The sequence below is a fragment of the Leucopleurus acutus genome (genome assembly GCF_964270905.1).
Source record: "Leucopleurus acutus genome assembly, chromosome: 18".
Classification (NCBI taxonomy): domain Eukaryota; kingdom Metazoa; phylum Chordata; class Mammalia; order Artiodactyla; family Delphinidae; genus Leucopleurus; species Leucopleurus acutus.
The window spans coordinates 3,436,799-3,455,080 of NC_139160.1; the positions used below are offsets into that span (position 1 = coordinate 3,436,799).

An 18,282-nucleotide genomic window follows, 5' to 3' on the forward strand; every position below is an offset into this window, starting at 1 on the left:
TTTTTGCAGTACGCGGGCCTCTCACTGTTGCGGCCTCTCCTGTTGTGGAGCACAGACTCCGGACGCGCAGGCTCAGCGGCCATGGCTCATGGGCCCAGCCGCTCCGTGGCATGTGGGATCTTCCCGGACGGGGGCACGAACCCGTGTCCCCTGCAACGGCAGGCGGACTCTCAACCACTGCGCCACCAGGGAAGCCCTATCCCACAAGTTTTGATAATACTTTATTTTCATTAATGTTCAGTTCTAAGTATTAATTTTCAGCACGAGTTCTTTGATTCGTGAGTCATCTAGAAAGAAATCTACATTTTCAACCATATTCCTTAAAATACGTATATTTATTGTTGTCATGAATTTCTAACTTAGTTGGATTGTGGTCATAGAATGTGGTCATCTGAATATTACATGTTTTGAAATTTTTGATATAGCACTTGTTCCATTTTTACAATGTGTACTCGAAGAGAACATTTATTCTCTTGACCGTTGAGTGTGAGGTTTCAATGCCTATTAAAAATTAAACTTTTAACTGTGTCATTTAAATCCTCTACCTCTCTTGTTTGTTTGTTTGCTTTTGGTCCACTTGACCTATCAGTGATGAAATAGCAGTCATAGAGCATTTGCTATGTACCAGGCAACGTTCCAAAGTCTTTATATTAGTTACTAGGTAGTGATCTTAACTGTCCTGTGAGGTGAGTACTATTATTATCCTCATTTTACAGATGAGGAAACTGAAATAAATTGAGTAACATCTCCAAGGTCACACAGCTAGTAAGGACCGGGGTGAGGAATCACACGTGGCCTTCTGGCTACAGAGGGCATGCTCTGAGCTCCCACAATATTGGCGTATGTATTTTCCACTAAAGTTCTATCAGGTTTTCATTATATGTACTAAGGCTATTGTGGTCGGCAAATTGAATCTTTTCTCATTAGGCAGAACCCTTTTTACCTCTAGTAATATTACTATCATCTACTTCGTCTCTTATTAACATAATCACTCCTGCTTCCTTTTTATTAATATCCGCAAAATGTTGCTTTTGCTTTCAGCCTTTCTGTGTGCTTATATTTTTGGCATGTCTCTTATAAACAGCATTTAGCTGGATAATTAGTTCATTTCAATTTTAATTTTTCTTGGTATACGTGTTTAAGACTACACATTTTATCATTATGTTTAACAGTACGTCATAGATTCTGATACTTAGTGCTTTTCAATATCTTGATTCTTGAGAAATTTTGTGGTTAAAAAAATTTTCCCCTTTCACCTAAGAGTTTCTTAAAGGCAAGGTTTTACATTTCCAGTGGAAGGACTTTTTAAAAATGCTTGTTTTGCTGGGACTCTTTAAAGGGAAAGAAGCACACAGACATACACTCAGGCCCACTCTCTGACTTCAATCTATTGGGTGTGCTACGTGTGGTGAAGTTTCATCCAATATCCCAATATGAAAAAAAATAACCAAACTAAAATGGACGGAAATACTGAAATTGAGAGAAATATTTCTTCTCAATTTTTTAAAAGATTTTTTTGATGTGGACCATTTTTTTAAAGTCTTTGTGGAATTTGTTACAAATTGCTTCTGTTTTATGTTTTTTGGTTTCTTGGCCACAAGGCATGTGGGATCTTAGCTCTCTGACCAGGGATCGAACCTGCACCCTCTGCATTGGAAGGCGAAGTCTTAACCACTGGACCGCCAGGGAAGTCCCTAGAGGCAAATATTTCTTGACTGCAGGAACTTCTTGACTTAGTTTCCAAACAATTTCTTTTGTATGAAGGTAAGACCATGAAAAAATAATGAGAGGCTACAGTCTTTATACTATATATATTTCTTGCAGCATGAGTTAATTTTAAACAGTGTTATTAGCTTCCTGTTGTGGAGGGTGAAAGAAAGCCAGTAACCCCATCTCATTCCTCTCAATTCCCATCTTTCTATATCCAATTTTTATATTACAAGAGTCATATTGCTATTTTTTGTTGATACGGTTTACATCACTTACCTTTCCAGAACGATGCTTCCACAGTTATTTAGTTGTAATTATAAAATCATTTGGACTTCACCAGTCTTTGTTGGTTTGCACTCCATTTTGATTCCTCTGTTGCTTGCTTGAATTTCATCTCTAGCATTTTTTTTTCCAGAAAGCTCTATAAGTGCTATTTTGACTAGTTCTTACATCCTAATTGTCTTATTTTCCTTTAAATTCTTTGTTATTATTGCTTCCTTATGTTTGTCCCGTTCTCAAAAATAGAGTCAAAGCTCTCCTATCCCCCTTTCCCTGCATATCTGCTTACTGAAGCATCCACCGTGTTGCACCAATTTAGATCAATTTCCATTTCCACACACAACTGTCATCTTGGGATTTTCCCCCTTAATCTCCTGGGTAGAATCTATGATTTCCTAAATCCTGTCTTCCTTTTTTTTAATTTAGTCCCTTGTTTTTCTGGAACACATCCTAAAAAACTCTGGTCTCTTCCTGATGAAGGATGTATAAGAGGTAAACTTTATGCGTCATTGCAAGTCTGAAAATAGCATTATTTTACCTTCATTCATCTTATGTAAAGGCTTGGTTGGTATAAATTTTAGGTTAAAAATTGTTTGCCTCAGAAATTTGAAGGCCTCATTCCTTTGTTTTCTGGCATCACGTTAATGATGAGGAAAGTTATCTCTGCCTGTTTGAATCTCATTTCTTTGAGTAATTTGCTTATTCCTTTCTGTGAGCCTGTTGCTTCTTCCCTTTCTTTCTTGATATTCTAAAATTTCACAATATTTTGTATAGTTGTAGAGTTTTTAGTTTTTGTTTTCGTTTTTTTTTTTTAAATTCCCTGTGTTAGGCACTTGACTGGTCCTTTTAATGAGAAAACCCTTGAACACAACTCCAGAAATATCTCTTTAAATTTTTATAAAAAATATTTTCACCTATTAATTTTTTCAGTTTTCTCTTCCTGGAACCCCTATTAACGATCAGATTGATGTCCTAATTTTTTTATCCTGTTTTATTTCTTTAAATGTCTGGTTGCTGGAAGTTCTGTGCGTTGAGTAGGCAGGTGTGTCGTATGTGTGTTGGGGTCTGCGTCTGTGTCTGTGCTTGTGCATGTGTGTACAGGTATGCAAACGTGTGCATCCACACGTGTGCCTGCATACGGGAGCGTGTGTGCACAGTCTGTGTGTGCACACGCTGGTGTGGACTCCTCAGGGTTCACTAACTCCCCTGCTGTCAGTTCTTTCATCCGCTGTCCCTTGCGCCCGTGTTTCTGAGCTCTGAACCTTTCCCGGGTTCTGCTAGGCAGACAGGCTCTGTCCTCGACCCTGTCCCCCTCCAAGCCCACCCAGAGGCCATGGGATCTTCCAGCCCTCAGAGCCCAGTCCCTGGAGTAAAGGATGGTGTTCAGGAATAGCCGTAGGTCTCTGTGGGAATCGCACGGAGTAAAGGTCCACATTACAGGTGGTGTCGCCCACGAGGAAGAAATGGCTAGTCCAATAAATGGTGGGGACAACTCTGCTTGCCTTTCAGAAAACAATAAAACTGGACACCCCCTTCTCTTAGAAAAAGCAAAAGAAATTCCAGATGGGATGACGATTCAAATGTGAAAGAGGCGAACACAAAAATACTAAAATAAATGGGTCATTAAAAAAAAAAAGTATAAGCTTGAGATAAAGAATGCTTTCTTGAAATGTCATGAAATCCGGAAAGCTAAGGGCTAACATTAGAAACAATTTGACCACCTGAACCCTTGGGGCTGGCTGTTTCTGTGGCCTGGGTGGGCGAGCCCCTCCCATCCCCGCGCCCCCTACTGCCTGTCCACCGAGGCTGGGCTGCCGACTGAAACTGGGCCACTCAGGCTCCGCCCCCAAGTGTGAATGTGGAGTTGTGGACACGGGGACTGAAAGGGGACGGTTCCCTAAGGAGACTGTCCAGTGCCTGGACCTCGGAGCGCAGGGGCTTGTCCTGCCTGAGGCTCTCCACCTCCTTCTTCTACCTTTGGTCATCGAGGCCGAATTCTCTTTCTGCTGAACTTAGCCAGGGTCAGTGTTTATTGCTTGCACTCAAAGGACTCTAGTGAATTAGGGACCTGGATGGCGGGGTGGAGAGGGGAATCCCCTGCCCCGCTTCTCCCTCTCACCCCATAAAACATTCTAAAGCAGTTGAAAGAAAAACACCAAACTGGAAAAACATTTACAGTAAGGATAAACGATCAACCAGAGAAAAACAGACGCAGAACGTTCATGGCCAATTCACAGGAGGAAAATACCAATAAACATATGAAAGGATGTGTAATCTTTCTAATAACCAAAACTATGCAAACTCTAAAACAATCACGTATTTAGCACCTCTTATCTGCGCAGTGGCAGAGTCAGCCACAGGCTGCGTTCCCACGCTGTCGTTGTCCCTCTTAAGGAAATCTTTTCGGTGAACATCCCTCTTCCCTTAACCTGGCTGGCTGTGTGGTTCTGTCTCCCCGCTCCCTGTTCGTCGGGTACCCCTGGCCCGTGCGGCGCTCTCCGCTTTCTCTAAGGCGTCCACCCCTCAGTGGAGAGACCTCCCGAGGGCCGGGCCGGGCCTGCGTCAGGACGCGTGCAGCCGGGTTAACGCGGGTCGGCGCGTGTCCGCCCGGGGCGCTCAGATCGGCCTCCGCCTGCCGCCGCGCACACCTGGGCTGTTCTGCTTGGGGAGCTTTGCCGCGGGTCCCCTGAAACAATGGAGGGCGCTGCGGGGGATGCCCGGGGTAAGAGGGGGCGCGGTGTGGGCCGCAGGGGAAGGGAGGACAGGAGGGAAGGAACGGGCACGGGACAGGGAGGGGAGACATCGCCCAGGGCAGCCCGCCGTTAGGGGGGCGGGGGGGGGGAGAAGCTTACCTGCGCAGGTGAGGGGTGCGCGCGGCCACGCGCGTGTGGAGAGGCGCCAGGAGGAGGGCGAGGGAGGGCGCGGGCATCCAGAGAGTGAGGAGGGGGCCGGGGGAGGCCGAGCGGGGGCGAGGCCGCGGAAGGGCCTACGCCCCCGTGCCCTCGCTCTGCCCGCCCTCACTCGCCTGTTCTCTCGTCCCTTTACCCGGTCTGTCTTTCCTGCCTCTCCAGGCTCCGGCAGTCACATCAGCGGGGGGTTGGGGGGGGCCGGAGAGAGCGGGGTGACTGTGTGTCCGGGGCTGTCCTGGGGCGCGGGACCACCTGTTGGGCGGCGCCCCAGCCTGAGCGGCTCTGCGCACCCGGGTACCTGCGCTTAGCGGCAGGGTGCTCTGTTGTATCCATAAATGTGCACCCCGTTCTCCATCATCTGAGGGCGAATTGGATGGGCTTGTTTTCCGAAGTTCGGGCACAAGTGGTGCATCTTGCCGCTTCTTCGGGAGGATGTAAATGGGTCTACGTCAACTGATAGCTCACCAGCAGGGCTGCGCGCCCCTGAGACTTCCGCCCTCAGCCTGACCTTGCGCCACCTGGGTCCCCTGTCCCCTCGCGTCCCCACCCGCGCCCACCTGGAGCAGCCTGGGCGGAGCCGGCTCCCCCTTCCTCACCCTCGGGGCGCGCGGTGGCCCGAGTGCCCGAGTCACTCCGCCAAAATGCAGCCCAGAGCACTTGGTGGTTGAACAATTCAGGAAGAGCCTCGGTCCAAACATTCATCTGTCGTGGCCGCTCCTTTTAGAACTCCGAGCAAAAATAGTAGAAAATAGTGAGGGAAAAAAATGTTTAAAATGAACGTTATATGAGCATGAATGTTTGTAAAATATTTTTAGAGGTGAAGAAGCAGATAGCAAACCAAATATTAAACGTTAACTTCTCAAAAGTTAACGAGTTTTATTTTAATGTTTCTATTTTTTCATAACTTATGTATTGTTTTCATGAAGGTTGCTCCATTAGGGAAGGATGTTAGGAGCTTCCCCCCCGACCCATGTAAAATTGTGTCTTGAATCCCGCGTAATTTCAAGCAGCCGCTGTTCCCGTGTCTCAGCAACACTAGTAACAGAACCGGCCACACCTGTAGCTCTGACGCAGCTGAAATAAGCCCTGGGCTTAATCCCTTAAAGAAAGGGATTCTTGTGACTTGAGAAAAGAGATCATCTATCAATGGTAAGGCATAAGGTCCCTCATCCATTATAAAAACGACAATTGAAAAGATGATGGGCAAATTCAAGAACATAAACTAGCCAGACCTCCCCCTCACCCAGGGCGGGACCCGCACCCCACCCTCACCTCTTTCTTGTTTTTGTGTCCCTGGCTCCTGCGTCTGCGCTGCAAGAGCTTCTCCATGTGGCTAAGATGACAATCACGGTGTTTACTATCATAATGCAATTAGCCATAAAGAGTGAGCAGGTCTTGCTACTCCATTTACTCTCAGGGGAAGCAAAGCACATTACATTTCTGTGCCCTTTTCTTTTTCATAAGGGTTTTTTAAAAAATTTATTTATTTTACTTATTTTTGTCTGCGTTGGGTCTTCATTGCTGCGCGTGGCCTTTCATTAGTTGCGGAGAGCGGGGGCCAACTCTTCGTTGCGGTGCGCGGGCTTCTCATTGCGGTGGCTTCTCTTGTTGCGGAGCATGGGCTCTAGGCGCGCGGGCTTCCGTAGTTGTGGCATGTGGTCTCAGTAGTTGTGGCTCGCGGGCTTAGTTGTTCCGCGGCATGTGGGATCTTCCCAGACCAGGGCTCGAACCCGTGTCCCCCTGCATTGACAGGCGGATTCTTAACCACTGCACCACCAGGGAAGTCCCTTCTTGCCTATTTTTAACTTGGGTTGTTTGTCTTGTTGAACTGTTCTGTATACTCTGTTGCCAGATATATGATTTGCAAATCTTTTCATAATGGCGTCTTTTGAAGTGCAAACAATTTTATCTTGAGGAAGTCAAGTTCACTATTTCCTTTTTATGGACTGTGTTTTTGGTATCCTATCTAAGAATTCTTTACCTAATCCAAAGTCACAAAGGTTTTCTTTGTTTTCTTATAGAATTATTATGGTTTTAGTTTTTATACTCAGCTCTGTGATCTATTATGAGTTAATTTTTTTACAAGGTGAGATGTAAGGGTCTAAATTCACCTTGGTGTATGTATATGGATATCCAATTTGTTCCAGCATCCTTTGTTGAAAAGTATTCTTTTAAAATGTATGAAGTGAAAAGACATTTACCTTATTCCTAGGTACGATGTAGATGTATTATAGTGTCCTCGCTGAGTTTGTAAATCAGTCGGCATGTCCTGTAGTCACATTCATACCTGGTTATGTGGCTGTACTGACCGTGTCTACGTTTAACTAAATTAACACTCATGAAGTTAACAGTTGCTTAAAACACTGGGTGAGAATCGAGAATCACAGCAGTCACCTGTTAATTGCAAACTGGAAGCGAACTGCCGTTGTTTCTACAAGCTCTGCCTGCATGGCCCAGTTCACACCATGCTCTACCCTTGCACTCTCTCTTTTTCACTGGACACTCATGGTTCCCTTTGTGTCTCGTCTTTCTTGGAGGCAGAGAGGAGAGGAAACTCCTCTAAGTCTTCCTGAGAAGCAGCCGGGCAGGGTCAAGACTGCCTTTCAGGCTGTGACTGCTGGTGGGAGGGGGGATGGCAGCTCTTTTTCCAAGACTGTTTGTTTCCCAGTGAGCTGCCTTCCTTATAGTATGGCTGACAGAGCGGTGCAGGCCGGTTCTCCTCAGCTGGTCCCTGGGCTTTGACGTCCTGGATGAGAGGTTGTCTCTGCGCTCCAGGCCCCCCATCACTAGAGGAGCAAACACCATGCCTGAAGGAGAGCCAGCTTCAAGATGCTTCCCATCCTTGTGCACACGTGTATACGCAGGTTACATCACAACCACACGTGCTCACGCCCCCACCTGAGTGCCTGCCTTTCTCTGGGCCTCCATACACCCCCTCTTGTCACTCTCTGGGGTTCTTTCCGTCTGAGCCCAAATGGAGCAATTCTGACTTTCAGGTCACGTGGGGACAGGGCTGTGACCACAGTCGGCAACCCAAGCACACGGGTCCCATCCTGACGGGCCAACCAGATGAAGGGCTGCCGTGCTCTCTGTTGGTGCAAAACACAGACAGTTGGATTGAATCTAAGGCAGTTTTCTCAGAATGGGGCAGAGACCATGCATATCAGAACCACCCAGAATGCTTGCAGACAGGCAGATACCCTTGGGACTAGAATCCACGACTTACTGAATCAGGTGCGGGTGAGGATCAGCGGTTCATAAGTTCCTGGGTTTAGTAAGAGGTGCTCTTCTGTGCAGAAGTTTTACACCCACTGGCCCAAGGTACACAGAGGGACGTGTAGAGCTGTCCACAGTTGACTGCTGTTGTGAGTACAAGTATGGCTCTAGACCCTTCATACCAAATGGACTTAATTATTTTTGTAATCGTTGAATTCCAGAGTTTAAAGAGACTTATTACTCATCTAAATAAGGCCAATGGATACGTAGTGACTTGGCTGAGAAACCCATTTTTCTTTATTCCACTGTGTCTCCTTAATAGCATGTCCGTTCAAGCTGCCCAAATGGGACAACAAGCCTTTCACCGAAAGGTAGAATGCAACTCAGAGAAAGAACTGTGGAAGGCAAACAGGGAAAAAAGAATTACGTATTAGTTATCTTTCACATTCATCGAAACATGAAAGGTCAACTTCCTCTGGTGATAGAGAATATTCTGAGATCAATTAAAAATGCTGACTGACACAAAAGCGAGTCTGTAAAACTTGTTTTACTTGGCCTTGTAACTGAGTTTAAATTGCGAAATCAGATCTTAATAGAAATCACATATTTAAAAGCTTTTTATAAGTCTCTGAAATTTCCTCCTGATATTTGGAATTTATCTTAGGTAGAAGGCTACTGCTTGGCTACTTTAGACTCTGAGCCCTAAACTTTCTCTAAGAAAAGGAAATACTGGAGAAAGTATTTGAGGAGCTGTATCATCCTTGAAGTTAGGAAGTAGTTACCTGATTTATGGAGAATTTTGTAAGTGACAGTGAGACACTGATGGGGAATTTTTAGTAGATAGCATTCTCTATGTCCATGGTCTTAATTACTTCCCAGCAGAGCATCACATAATGGACCTAAGAAGGTCCAAATACACATAGGATACAAGTTTGGGGAATTTTTGTTTTTGTGATGGGAACACCATGGCCAATATACCAGCTGATGCTCACAAACACATTTTATTTTTGAAGTAAAAAAGTATTCTTCGTCTAAGGACTTCCCTGGTGGCACAGTGGTTAAGAAAAATCCACCTGCCAATGCAGGGGACACGGGTTCGAGCCCTGGTCCAGGAAGATCCCACATGCCGCAGAGCAACTAAGCCTGTGTGCCACAACTTCTGAGCTTGTGCTCTAGAGGCCGCGAGACACAACTACTGAAGCCCGCACACATAGAGCCCATGTGCTGCAACAAGAGAAGCCTCTGCAATGAGAAGCCCGTGCACTGCAACGAAGAGTAGCCCCCACTCGCCGCAACTAGAGAAAGCCCGCACACAGCAACAAAGACCCAACGCAGCCAAAAATAAATAAATAAATTTATATTAAAAAAAAGCTTTGCTCTTTTAAGTTGACACTCATTCATCTACACACAGCATGTTCCAAGCAAATTTGATGACAAAGAGCAGAAGAGATGCACAAATGGTGCAGAGAGTTGTATTAATCAGTAATATTTTGGAGCAAGTGATACTAACGTAGCTGGTTTCAGGAGTGGCTTGGGGAAAGTTTAGTTCCCTGCCCCCGTTAATCTCCATGATCCCCCCCAGAATCTACACTGTGAGTAATGCAGCCTTTGGCACAGTTCAAGCTATGTTCCCTAGCCCTTTCCTCCCTAAATCCTTCCTGTGTAGAACTTTTGCACAATTACCTGAAGTGCATAAAAAAGGAATTTATTCAATCACATGAAGTCCAGTGAATGGCCTGGGCTTCAGAAAAAGCTGAACCGATCAGGTCAAACAATATTATCAGAGGGACTTCCCTGTCAGTCCAGTAGTTAAGACTCTGTGCTCCCAATGCAGGGGGCCCGGGGTTTGATCCCTGGTTGGGGAACTAAGATCCTGTAGGCTGCATGGTGCACCCCCCAAAAAAAAACCCAATGTTATCAGAAATGCATCTTAGAAATGCTCGCTAGACAGGGTCTCTCCCAATGGTGCCAAGATGGCTGCTGGAAACCCCCAACTCATGTCCTCCTTATAACTTCCCACAGCCCCTCTGTCCTCAAGTGTCTCTCTGTAAAGCCCTCTGGCTTCCCTGCTGGGATCACCCTTTCCCCTGGAGGTAAAGCCCAGTTTCCAGGGAGACTTATTCTGGTTGGCCAGCACGCCTCTGATAAATGGAATATTTATAAATGGAATATTCCCTGCCATATCAGTAAAGAAAGGATGTCACAGTCATCAACGATTGCAGCCCTCCAGCGGGAGCCGGTGAGCCCTGAGGAAACTCAGGATGTGAAATCACAGGATACTGGCCCCAGAGAGCTGAGGTGCACATCGACGGCACGATGTCAGTGAGCCCAGACGCGTGCATCTTCCTGTACATAGAAAAGCGCTAAATTCCTTAACTTGAGATACCTGGTTTTCTTTAATTAACAATAATCTTTTGATGTTCCCGACTACCTGCCCTTTTGTTGCAAAACTTCTATATAACCTGGCTCCCTCCTCGCCCCCTCGGAGTGGTTTCTCAGAGTTATCTGAACGCTGTCTCCCGGGCTGCAGTCCTCATTTTGCCCCAAATAAAACTTAAGTCGCAACTTTCATGTTGTGCATTTTTTTAAGGTAGCACCACCCAGGGGTAATAACAGCTAAAGTTTTAATACCTCTCCTTTTAGATACGGATGTGTATGTGTGTATATATATATATATACATACATATATAATATATATGTGTATTTAAAAATAGAGCACAACATATACAGTTGCATTTTCCCTTTGTTCATTTAACATTTGACATTCATTTAACATATTATGGTTTCTCAAGCCATTAAATAGTCTTCAAAAATTTTGCTTTTAAAGAGAATCATTTTCTAAAAAGAATTGTAAATTATTTAAATGCTCATTCTTTTGCCATTGGGCTTGCTTTCCAGGTTTTTGCTATTATAAATAACATTATTATGAGTATCCCAGTACAAGCATTTAAAATTTTCACTTCCTTTGTTAGTATTTTAATTTTTTTTTTTTTTTTTGGCCACGTCACGCAGCTTGCGGGATCTCAGTTCCCCTACCAGGAATTGAACTCAGGCCATGGCAGTGAAAGCCTGGACTCCTAACCGCTAGGCTACCAGGGAACTCCCCTGTATCAGTATTTTATTTTATTTTATTTATTTTTTGCTGCACCTTAAGGCTTGTGTGATCTTAGTTACCCGAGCAGGGATCGAACCTGTGGCCCCTGCGGTGGAAGCGTGGAGTCTTAACCACTGGACCACCAGGGAAGTCCCTTTATTAGTATTTTAAAAGTTGAGGTATAGTTTACAGTGAAACATGTACATCTTACCTGTACAGTTTGATGAGTTTTGAAAAATGCATACACCCAATATCTACTCCTTTATAGAAAAAAAGAACTTTTCTATCATCCCAGGAAGTTACCCTTCCCAGTAAATTTCTACACCCTGGCCCTGAGATATATTTTTGTCTTTTCTTAAACTTCATTTAAATGGAATTGTGAAAATAAAAATTTTCACAGACATTTTATAGATCAGTTTACTAGATCAAGTAGGCTTTTATTCAACAATTCATGAATCTAGCAGCATCCAATCTAGCAGATGGAAAGAAGTCCCAAAGAGCTGTACAAGGCGAGAGATTTTTTTAAAGTTGAGATAGAATTACATATTATATTAGTTTCAGGTGTACAATATAATGATTCAATATTTGTATATACTGCAAAATGACCACCGCAATAAGTCTAGTTAACATCTGTCATCACACATAGTGACAAGCTTTGTTTTCTCGTGAAGAGAACTTTTAAGATCCACTCTTTTAGCAACTTTCAAATATACGTACAGTAATATTAACTATAGTCTCCGTGCTGTACATTCCATCCCCAGGACACTTATTCTACAGCTGGAAGTTTGTACCTGGATCCCCTTCACTCATGTTTTCCACATCCTCCCCCCGTCTCTGGCCACCACCGATCTGTTCTCTGTATCTATGAGCTTGTGTTTGTTGTTGTTTTAGATTTTACATACAAGTGAGATATCCTATCATACAGAGATATCATACAGTCTTTCTCTGACTTATTTCACTTAGCATAATGTCTTCAAGGTCCATCCATATTGTCACAACCAGCAAGATTTCCTTCTTTTTCATGGCTGAATAATATTTCACGTCATATATATATTATCTCTCTCTCTATATATATATATATATATATATTTATATACACATACCACATCTTCTTTATTCATTCATTTATGGATGGGCACTTAGGTTGCTTCCATACCTTGGCTGCTATAAACAATGCTGCAGTGAACACAAGGTTGCATATATCTTTTCAATTTAGTGGTTTTGTTTTCTGCTGATAAACACCCAGAAGTAGAGTTGCTGGATCGTACGGTAGCTCTATTTTTAATTTTTTGAGGAACGTCCGTACCGTTTCCAGAGTGGAGGCCCCAATTTATACCGCCAGCAACGATGCACAAGGGCTCCCTTTTCTCCATATCGTCGTCAGCACTTGTTATTTCTTGTCTTTTTGGTGACAGCCATTCTTACGTGTGTGAGGTGATCTCGTTGTGGTTTTGATTTGCATTTCTGTGATGATCAGTGATGTTGAACACCTTGCAAGAGGTGTTTATAGACCAGAGTGAACAGGTACAAGGAAGTTATACTGGGCATTTGCTGATTGGTTAAAGCAGGGTTACTTACCTATAAGGAGCAAAGGGAAGTCTTGGAGGGGTCAGGAAACTTGTGCTGAGCAGACAAGCCCTGATGGGTAGACTAGGCTTTCCTTTCCTAGGACAGCCAAGCATAGAGCATAGCAATTTAGTTAAGTTTTGTTTGCCGATGTGGGGTTTAGCATGAGCGACTTATCTTGGGGCTAATCTGGTTACTTTAACATAACCATCCTGTATCTACTTTTCTGTGTCTTGCTTTCCTCCAACGTCAGCCTTTTGAGATCCATCTATGCTCTTGTACACATTGGTAATTGTAAATTTGTTCCTTTTTACTGCTGAGTCATAGCCTATGAATATACTGCAATTTCTTTATCCATTTACCTGTAGGGTGGTTTCCAGTGTGAGGTTATTATGAATAAAACTACTTTATATTAAGTAGTACTTAATATCTTTATATTAAGTAGTACTTAATATTAAGAATACTTAATATTCTCTTACAAGTCTTTTTTGTAAATAAGTGTTCATTTCTTGGGGGTAAGTACCTAGAGGTGGAATTTCTGGGTTTACGGAAGGTGGGCATTTAACTTCTACAGGAACTGCAAGTTTTCCAGGGTGGTCACAACAGTTTACACTCTCACCAGCAGTGTCTGAGTTCTGGTTGTTCATCATCCTCCACAATAGTTGGGGTCATTTATCTTTATTTCAACATCCTGGTGGGTGTGTGGTGGAATATTGTTTTTTTTTTTTAATTGGAGTATAGTTGAGTTAAATGTTGTGTTACTTTCAGGTGTACAGCAAAATGAATCAGTTATACATATACATATATCCACTTTTTTGTAAGATTCTACTCCCATACAGGTCAATACAGAGTATCGAGTAGAGTTCCCTGTGCTATACAGCAAGTCCTTATTAGTTATCTATATAGTAGTGTGTATATGTCAGTCCCAATCTCCCAATTCATCCCTCCCCCGTCCCCCCTGGCAAACCATAGGGTTGTTTTCTACATCTGTGACTCTATTTCTGTTTTGTAAATAAGTTCATTTGTACCATTGTCTTAGGTTCCACACATAAGCAACATCACACGATGTCCGTTGTGATGTGCGTTTTCCTGATGATGAACAAGTTGTTCTTTTAGTGTTGCACTGTGGGAATTATTTAGACCTTCTAGATACAAGTCCTTGTCGGATGGATGCATCGTGAATGTCTTTTCCCAGTCAATGGATGGGCTATTGATTTTCTTGGTGGCGTCTTGATGAGCAGAAGGTTTATTTTTGATGATGTTCAATTTATTAGTTTTTCCTTTTATGCTCAGGGCTTTTTTACGGTCCTGCATAAGAAGTATTTTCTCCTCCCTTTTCTTCTAGACGCTCTATATACTTAGTTTTTTACACTGACATCTGTGATCCAGGTTGAGTTCATTGCTGTGTATGGTTAAGGGGTCAAGGCTTCTTTTTTCCCTATGGACATCAAGTTGTCACAGCAGCATTTACTGCAGACGACTTTTCCCCTCTTGAATTGCTTTAGTGCCTGTCAAAATCATTTCCCTCTATGTGCAGGCGTCTGTTTCTGGGCTCTGTGCTGTTTGGTGCTCTGTCTACTCACATGTCCCCATCACAGCGTCTTGATGAGTGTCAGCATTAGCCTAAGACCTGAAATCAGGCAGTGTAAGTCCTTCTGTTTTGTCCTTTGGGAGCCCAAATGCCTTGTTTTCAGTGTGGAGGTCTTGCATATCTTTCATTAATTTTTCCATAAGTATTTTATGATTTTGGTACCATTCTAAATAATATATATATATTTTGCGGTACGCGGGCCTCTCACTGCTGTGGCCTCTCCCGTTGCGGAGCACAGGCTCCGGACGCGCAGGCTCAGCGGCCATGGCTCACGGGCCCAGCCGCTCCGCGGCATGTGGGATCCTCCCGGACCGGGGCACGAACCCGCGTCCCCTGCATCGGCAGGCGGACTCCCAACCACTGCGCCACCAGGGAAGCCCCATAAATAATATTTTATTAAAATTAAAATTGCTTCTTGCTCGTTCTGGTAGATTGTACTTCCCCAAGTGGCTGCAACAGTGTTTCCAATCCTCAGTCTCCTCCAGAATCTTGCCGCTTTTCCATCAGTAAATGGGGTCTCTTTCCCGTCCCCTTGGACTGATCCAGCCTTTGTGGCTGCCTTAACAAACAGGATGTGGTGGAAGGGATGCTGCATGATTTCCAAGGCCAGGTTAGAAGGGCTGACGTAGCTTTCACCCGCCTCCTCTTTCCCGGCACCACTGGATCCAGCCACCATGGTGTGAGGAAGCCTAGGCTACCCGAAGAGGCCACGTGTAGGGGTCCCAGCTGCAGCCGGCGTCACACGTTGTATGCGAATGTGAATGAGTGAATGAATGATTGAGGGGGACAGGGTCTGTGACAACTGCCCCTTTGTCATTGGAAAATAGATATTGCTGGTTCTACTAATAGATATCAATAGATATTGATAGTTCCATGTCCAGTATGGCCCACTCTCTCTAAAAACAGTGTGTAAAAATGAGAAGAATCTGGACAAGAGTCATCAGAATGCATTCGCAGAGTGCTTTAGGAGACCCCCTAAGGAGAATAAGGATGTCCACAAAATGGTCTTCCTTCCCGGACGCTTCGCTCAATCCTGTCAGAGGGGCTCTTTAGTTAGTTTGTAAATAAGGACAGGAGAGAGGCCTTATGAAGAAAGCCTGAAAGGAAATTGGTCTGGGGACAGAGGGAAAGGAAAGGGATTAGGAACTGTTGGCTTCCACTGTGTCTATATTGTTTTGTTCCCTAAACTGGAGAGTAGGGACATGCGTGATAGCTGTATGCTTATCTATACCTTTTTACGTGCCATATATATGCCATTCCTTTAAAAATGTCTATAGAGGGACTTCCTGGGTTGCACAGTGTTTAAGTATCCACCTGCCAATGCAGGGGACACGGGTTCGAGCCCCTAAGCCCGTGCACCGCAACTACTGAGCCTGCGCTCTAGAGCCCATGTGCCGCAGCTACTGAAGCCTGCGTGCCTAGAGCCCGTGCTCCGCAACAAGAGAAGCCACCGCAATGAAAAGCCCGCGCACCGCAACGAAGAGTAGCCCCCACTCGCCGCAACTAGAGAAAGCCCGCGCACAGTAACGAAGACCCAACACAGCCAAAAATAAATAAATAAAATAAATAAATTTTTAAAAAATGTCTATAGACGTGACAGACATAGACATATAAAAGGTAGACATACAGATGTATACATGTATGAACATTTTAAAAAGGAAATGGGGTTTTAGTTTACGGTAAAGAAGGGCTTAAGAAATGGCTTAAAGTCTTATGTATAAATTTATAAAGAGAAACTCATTGCTAGGAACTTTTAGGATCACCCTCAGCATCTGTGACGACCCACTGAGGAAATATTTTCTCCCGCCCTGAAGCTCAGCTCAACAATTTAGAACATTTCTTCTTCCTCAGCTTCCTGCTAAAGACTCATTTCTTATCAGGAACCCATTTTGTTTTGTTTTAGGCCCAAGATAGTCAGGCAGGAATCCTACTTGAAGCTGAAATTGTCAGCCTACAGTTTTCAAAACAAGTTGTCCATCCCTTCTGCATTTTTTCTAAGAAGATGCGAGTCAGAGGCCAGCGGGACGGGAGCTTGAGGCCTCATGGCTCTGCCTTCCCGGGCAAGAATCCTCTCTGCTGAACCCTGCTCTCCTTGTCAGCCCCTGGTATTTAACTTGTGTTCAGAGAAGCTTCGCGGTCACATCGGTAAACGCAGGGGCCGGCTCTTCCTTAAATTGTTTTTTCGTGTGTGTTCACTCTGAGGTCAGAATTTTATCAGCTATTAAAAAGATGCAGCTTTTTTTCCTTTTATTTTCTTTATGGAATGGTGCCCAGCAGGACCACGCACAGTTTCAAAATTAACATTAAAGTAAAAACAAGCAAAAGTAGATCAAGTGACCTTGGACCAGTCACCTCACCTCTCAACGATTCTGTTTCTATGGAAGAAGGTGTGTGTGTATCGCGCGCTAAGTGATGCCCAGAATTTCTTACAGTTTCAACACGCCACTAGCTAAAGGTGTAGGGAGGCTGCAGGGCTGGGGTGAGGAGTCCAGAGACCCAGGACCTTCCTGAGTTCCAGGCCACATGTCAGGCACCTTAGAAATACCTGTTCGCAGAGGTCCCACCGTACTGGACATGGAAGGACAAACTGCGGCGGGATAAAAAGGAAAGTAGGAGCCCGAACGACTCCCACCTGCGCCCCCTGACAAGTGGCAGGCGGGGCAACCAGGTAGCAGATGGGCACAGAGAGAAACGGTCCCTGAGGGGCGCCCGGCTCCCAGGCGAGCCCCTAAAACACCGATCCCGCCTCCCGCGTGCCTTCTCCGCACCTGAAGGCGCCTCGGCCTGCGCGACGTTCCAGAGGCTTCCCCGGAGGCCGGGCCCCCCCTCCGCCCGCCCGCGCCCGGAGCCCGCAGCCCCGGCGCCGCCGCACTGGGCGCTGCAGCTGCGCGGACGACGCAGCCCCGCGCAGGAGGCCGCCCGCTCCCGGCCCGGCGCGCTCCCCATGGCCCTCGGGCCGCCGGCCCCGCGCCCAGCCCCGCGCAGCGCCCGCGGGGGACACGATGCCCAACGGCCCCGGCCGCGGCCAGACTCTTAAGATGTCCCTGCCCCGGAGGTCGTGGACCCGCTCGTCCGTAGGTGAGAGCGGGGGCGCGGAGAGGGGGACGGTCCGGGCTGGGGGTGGGGAGAGGGCGGGGCGGGGTGGGGTGGGGAGGAGGATGGTCCGGGCGGGGGGTGGGGAGGGGATGGTCCGGGCGGGGGGGCGGGGCGGGGGGAGAGGGCGGGGGCGCGGTCAGGACCCAGCGCCCCGCACCCCGCCCTCCCCCGCGCCCCCGCCCCGCCCCCGCCGGGGGCTGGGCGCCGCGACACCAGGGAGGCCTGGGCCGGGGGTGGGGACACGGTCAGAGACCGGGCGCCGGGCAGGTGCTCGTGAGGGCGGCCGCCACCCTCCCCCCCACCCCCGCCGCCTGCCATCGTCCCCCCGCCGCCGGTGCCCGTCCCCACCGCGGTGGGTTCGGGGCGGTTTGCGCACCAGCCTCTCGCCCCTGCCGCCTCGCCGCGCGTTTTGCTGCAGAGCTGGGGGGTGGGGCGGCGGGGCACCCCAGCTTTGTGACTCCCTGGGGCCCCGGGGCCTCGCGCAGCGACGCTCCAGCCGGTGACCCTCCCCCCTCCCTGGGGACGCCCGGGCTGGGCCTTGGAGGCCGGTCTTTTCGAGCCACACGCCCGGTGCCCCCAGGGCGGCATCCCGTCCGCTCGCATCCTTAGGCGCCGTGTTGCGTTCGTTTTGTAGCATGTTTAGGGACCGCAGCCTTGTTGAGCTGGATGTCACGTGATTGTGATACTTGATGGGCTGTCGACACCCTTAGGGAATGGGAGGTGGAAAGGGATTAGATTTCATTCCGTTTCAGGACTCTTGGCAAGTTTGTAGGTCCATCTCTGATACGAGGAAGGTACAGGGTTTGCGGTTTGGAGCTGGG

At 46.5% G+C, this 18,282-nt stretch overlaps 1 protein-coding gene across 1 annotated transcript in view; it reads left to right on the forward strand.

Annotated features, from left to right (window-relative positions):
- The first annotated feature begins 4,619 nt into the window (after positions 1-4,619).
- ATP8A2 (ATPase phospholipid transporting 8A2) overlaps positions 4,620-18,282 on the forward strand; it is a 526,430-nt gene continuing 512,767 nt past the window's right edge. Inside the window, exon 1 of the mRNA XM_082859361.1 lies at positions 4,620-4,711. Within this exon, the coding sequence (XP_082715487.1) occupies positions 4,684-4,711 (28 nt within the window). The 5' untranslated portion in view covers positions 4,620-4,683. The remainder of the gene's footprint in view (positions 4,712-18,282) is intronic.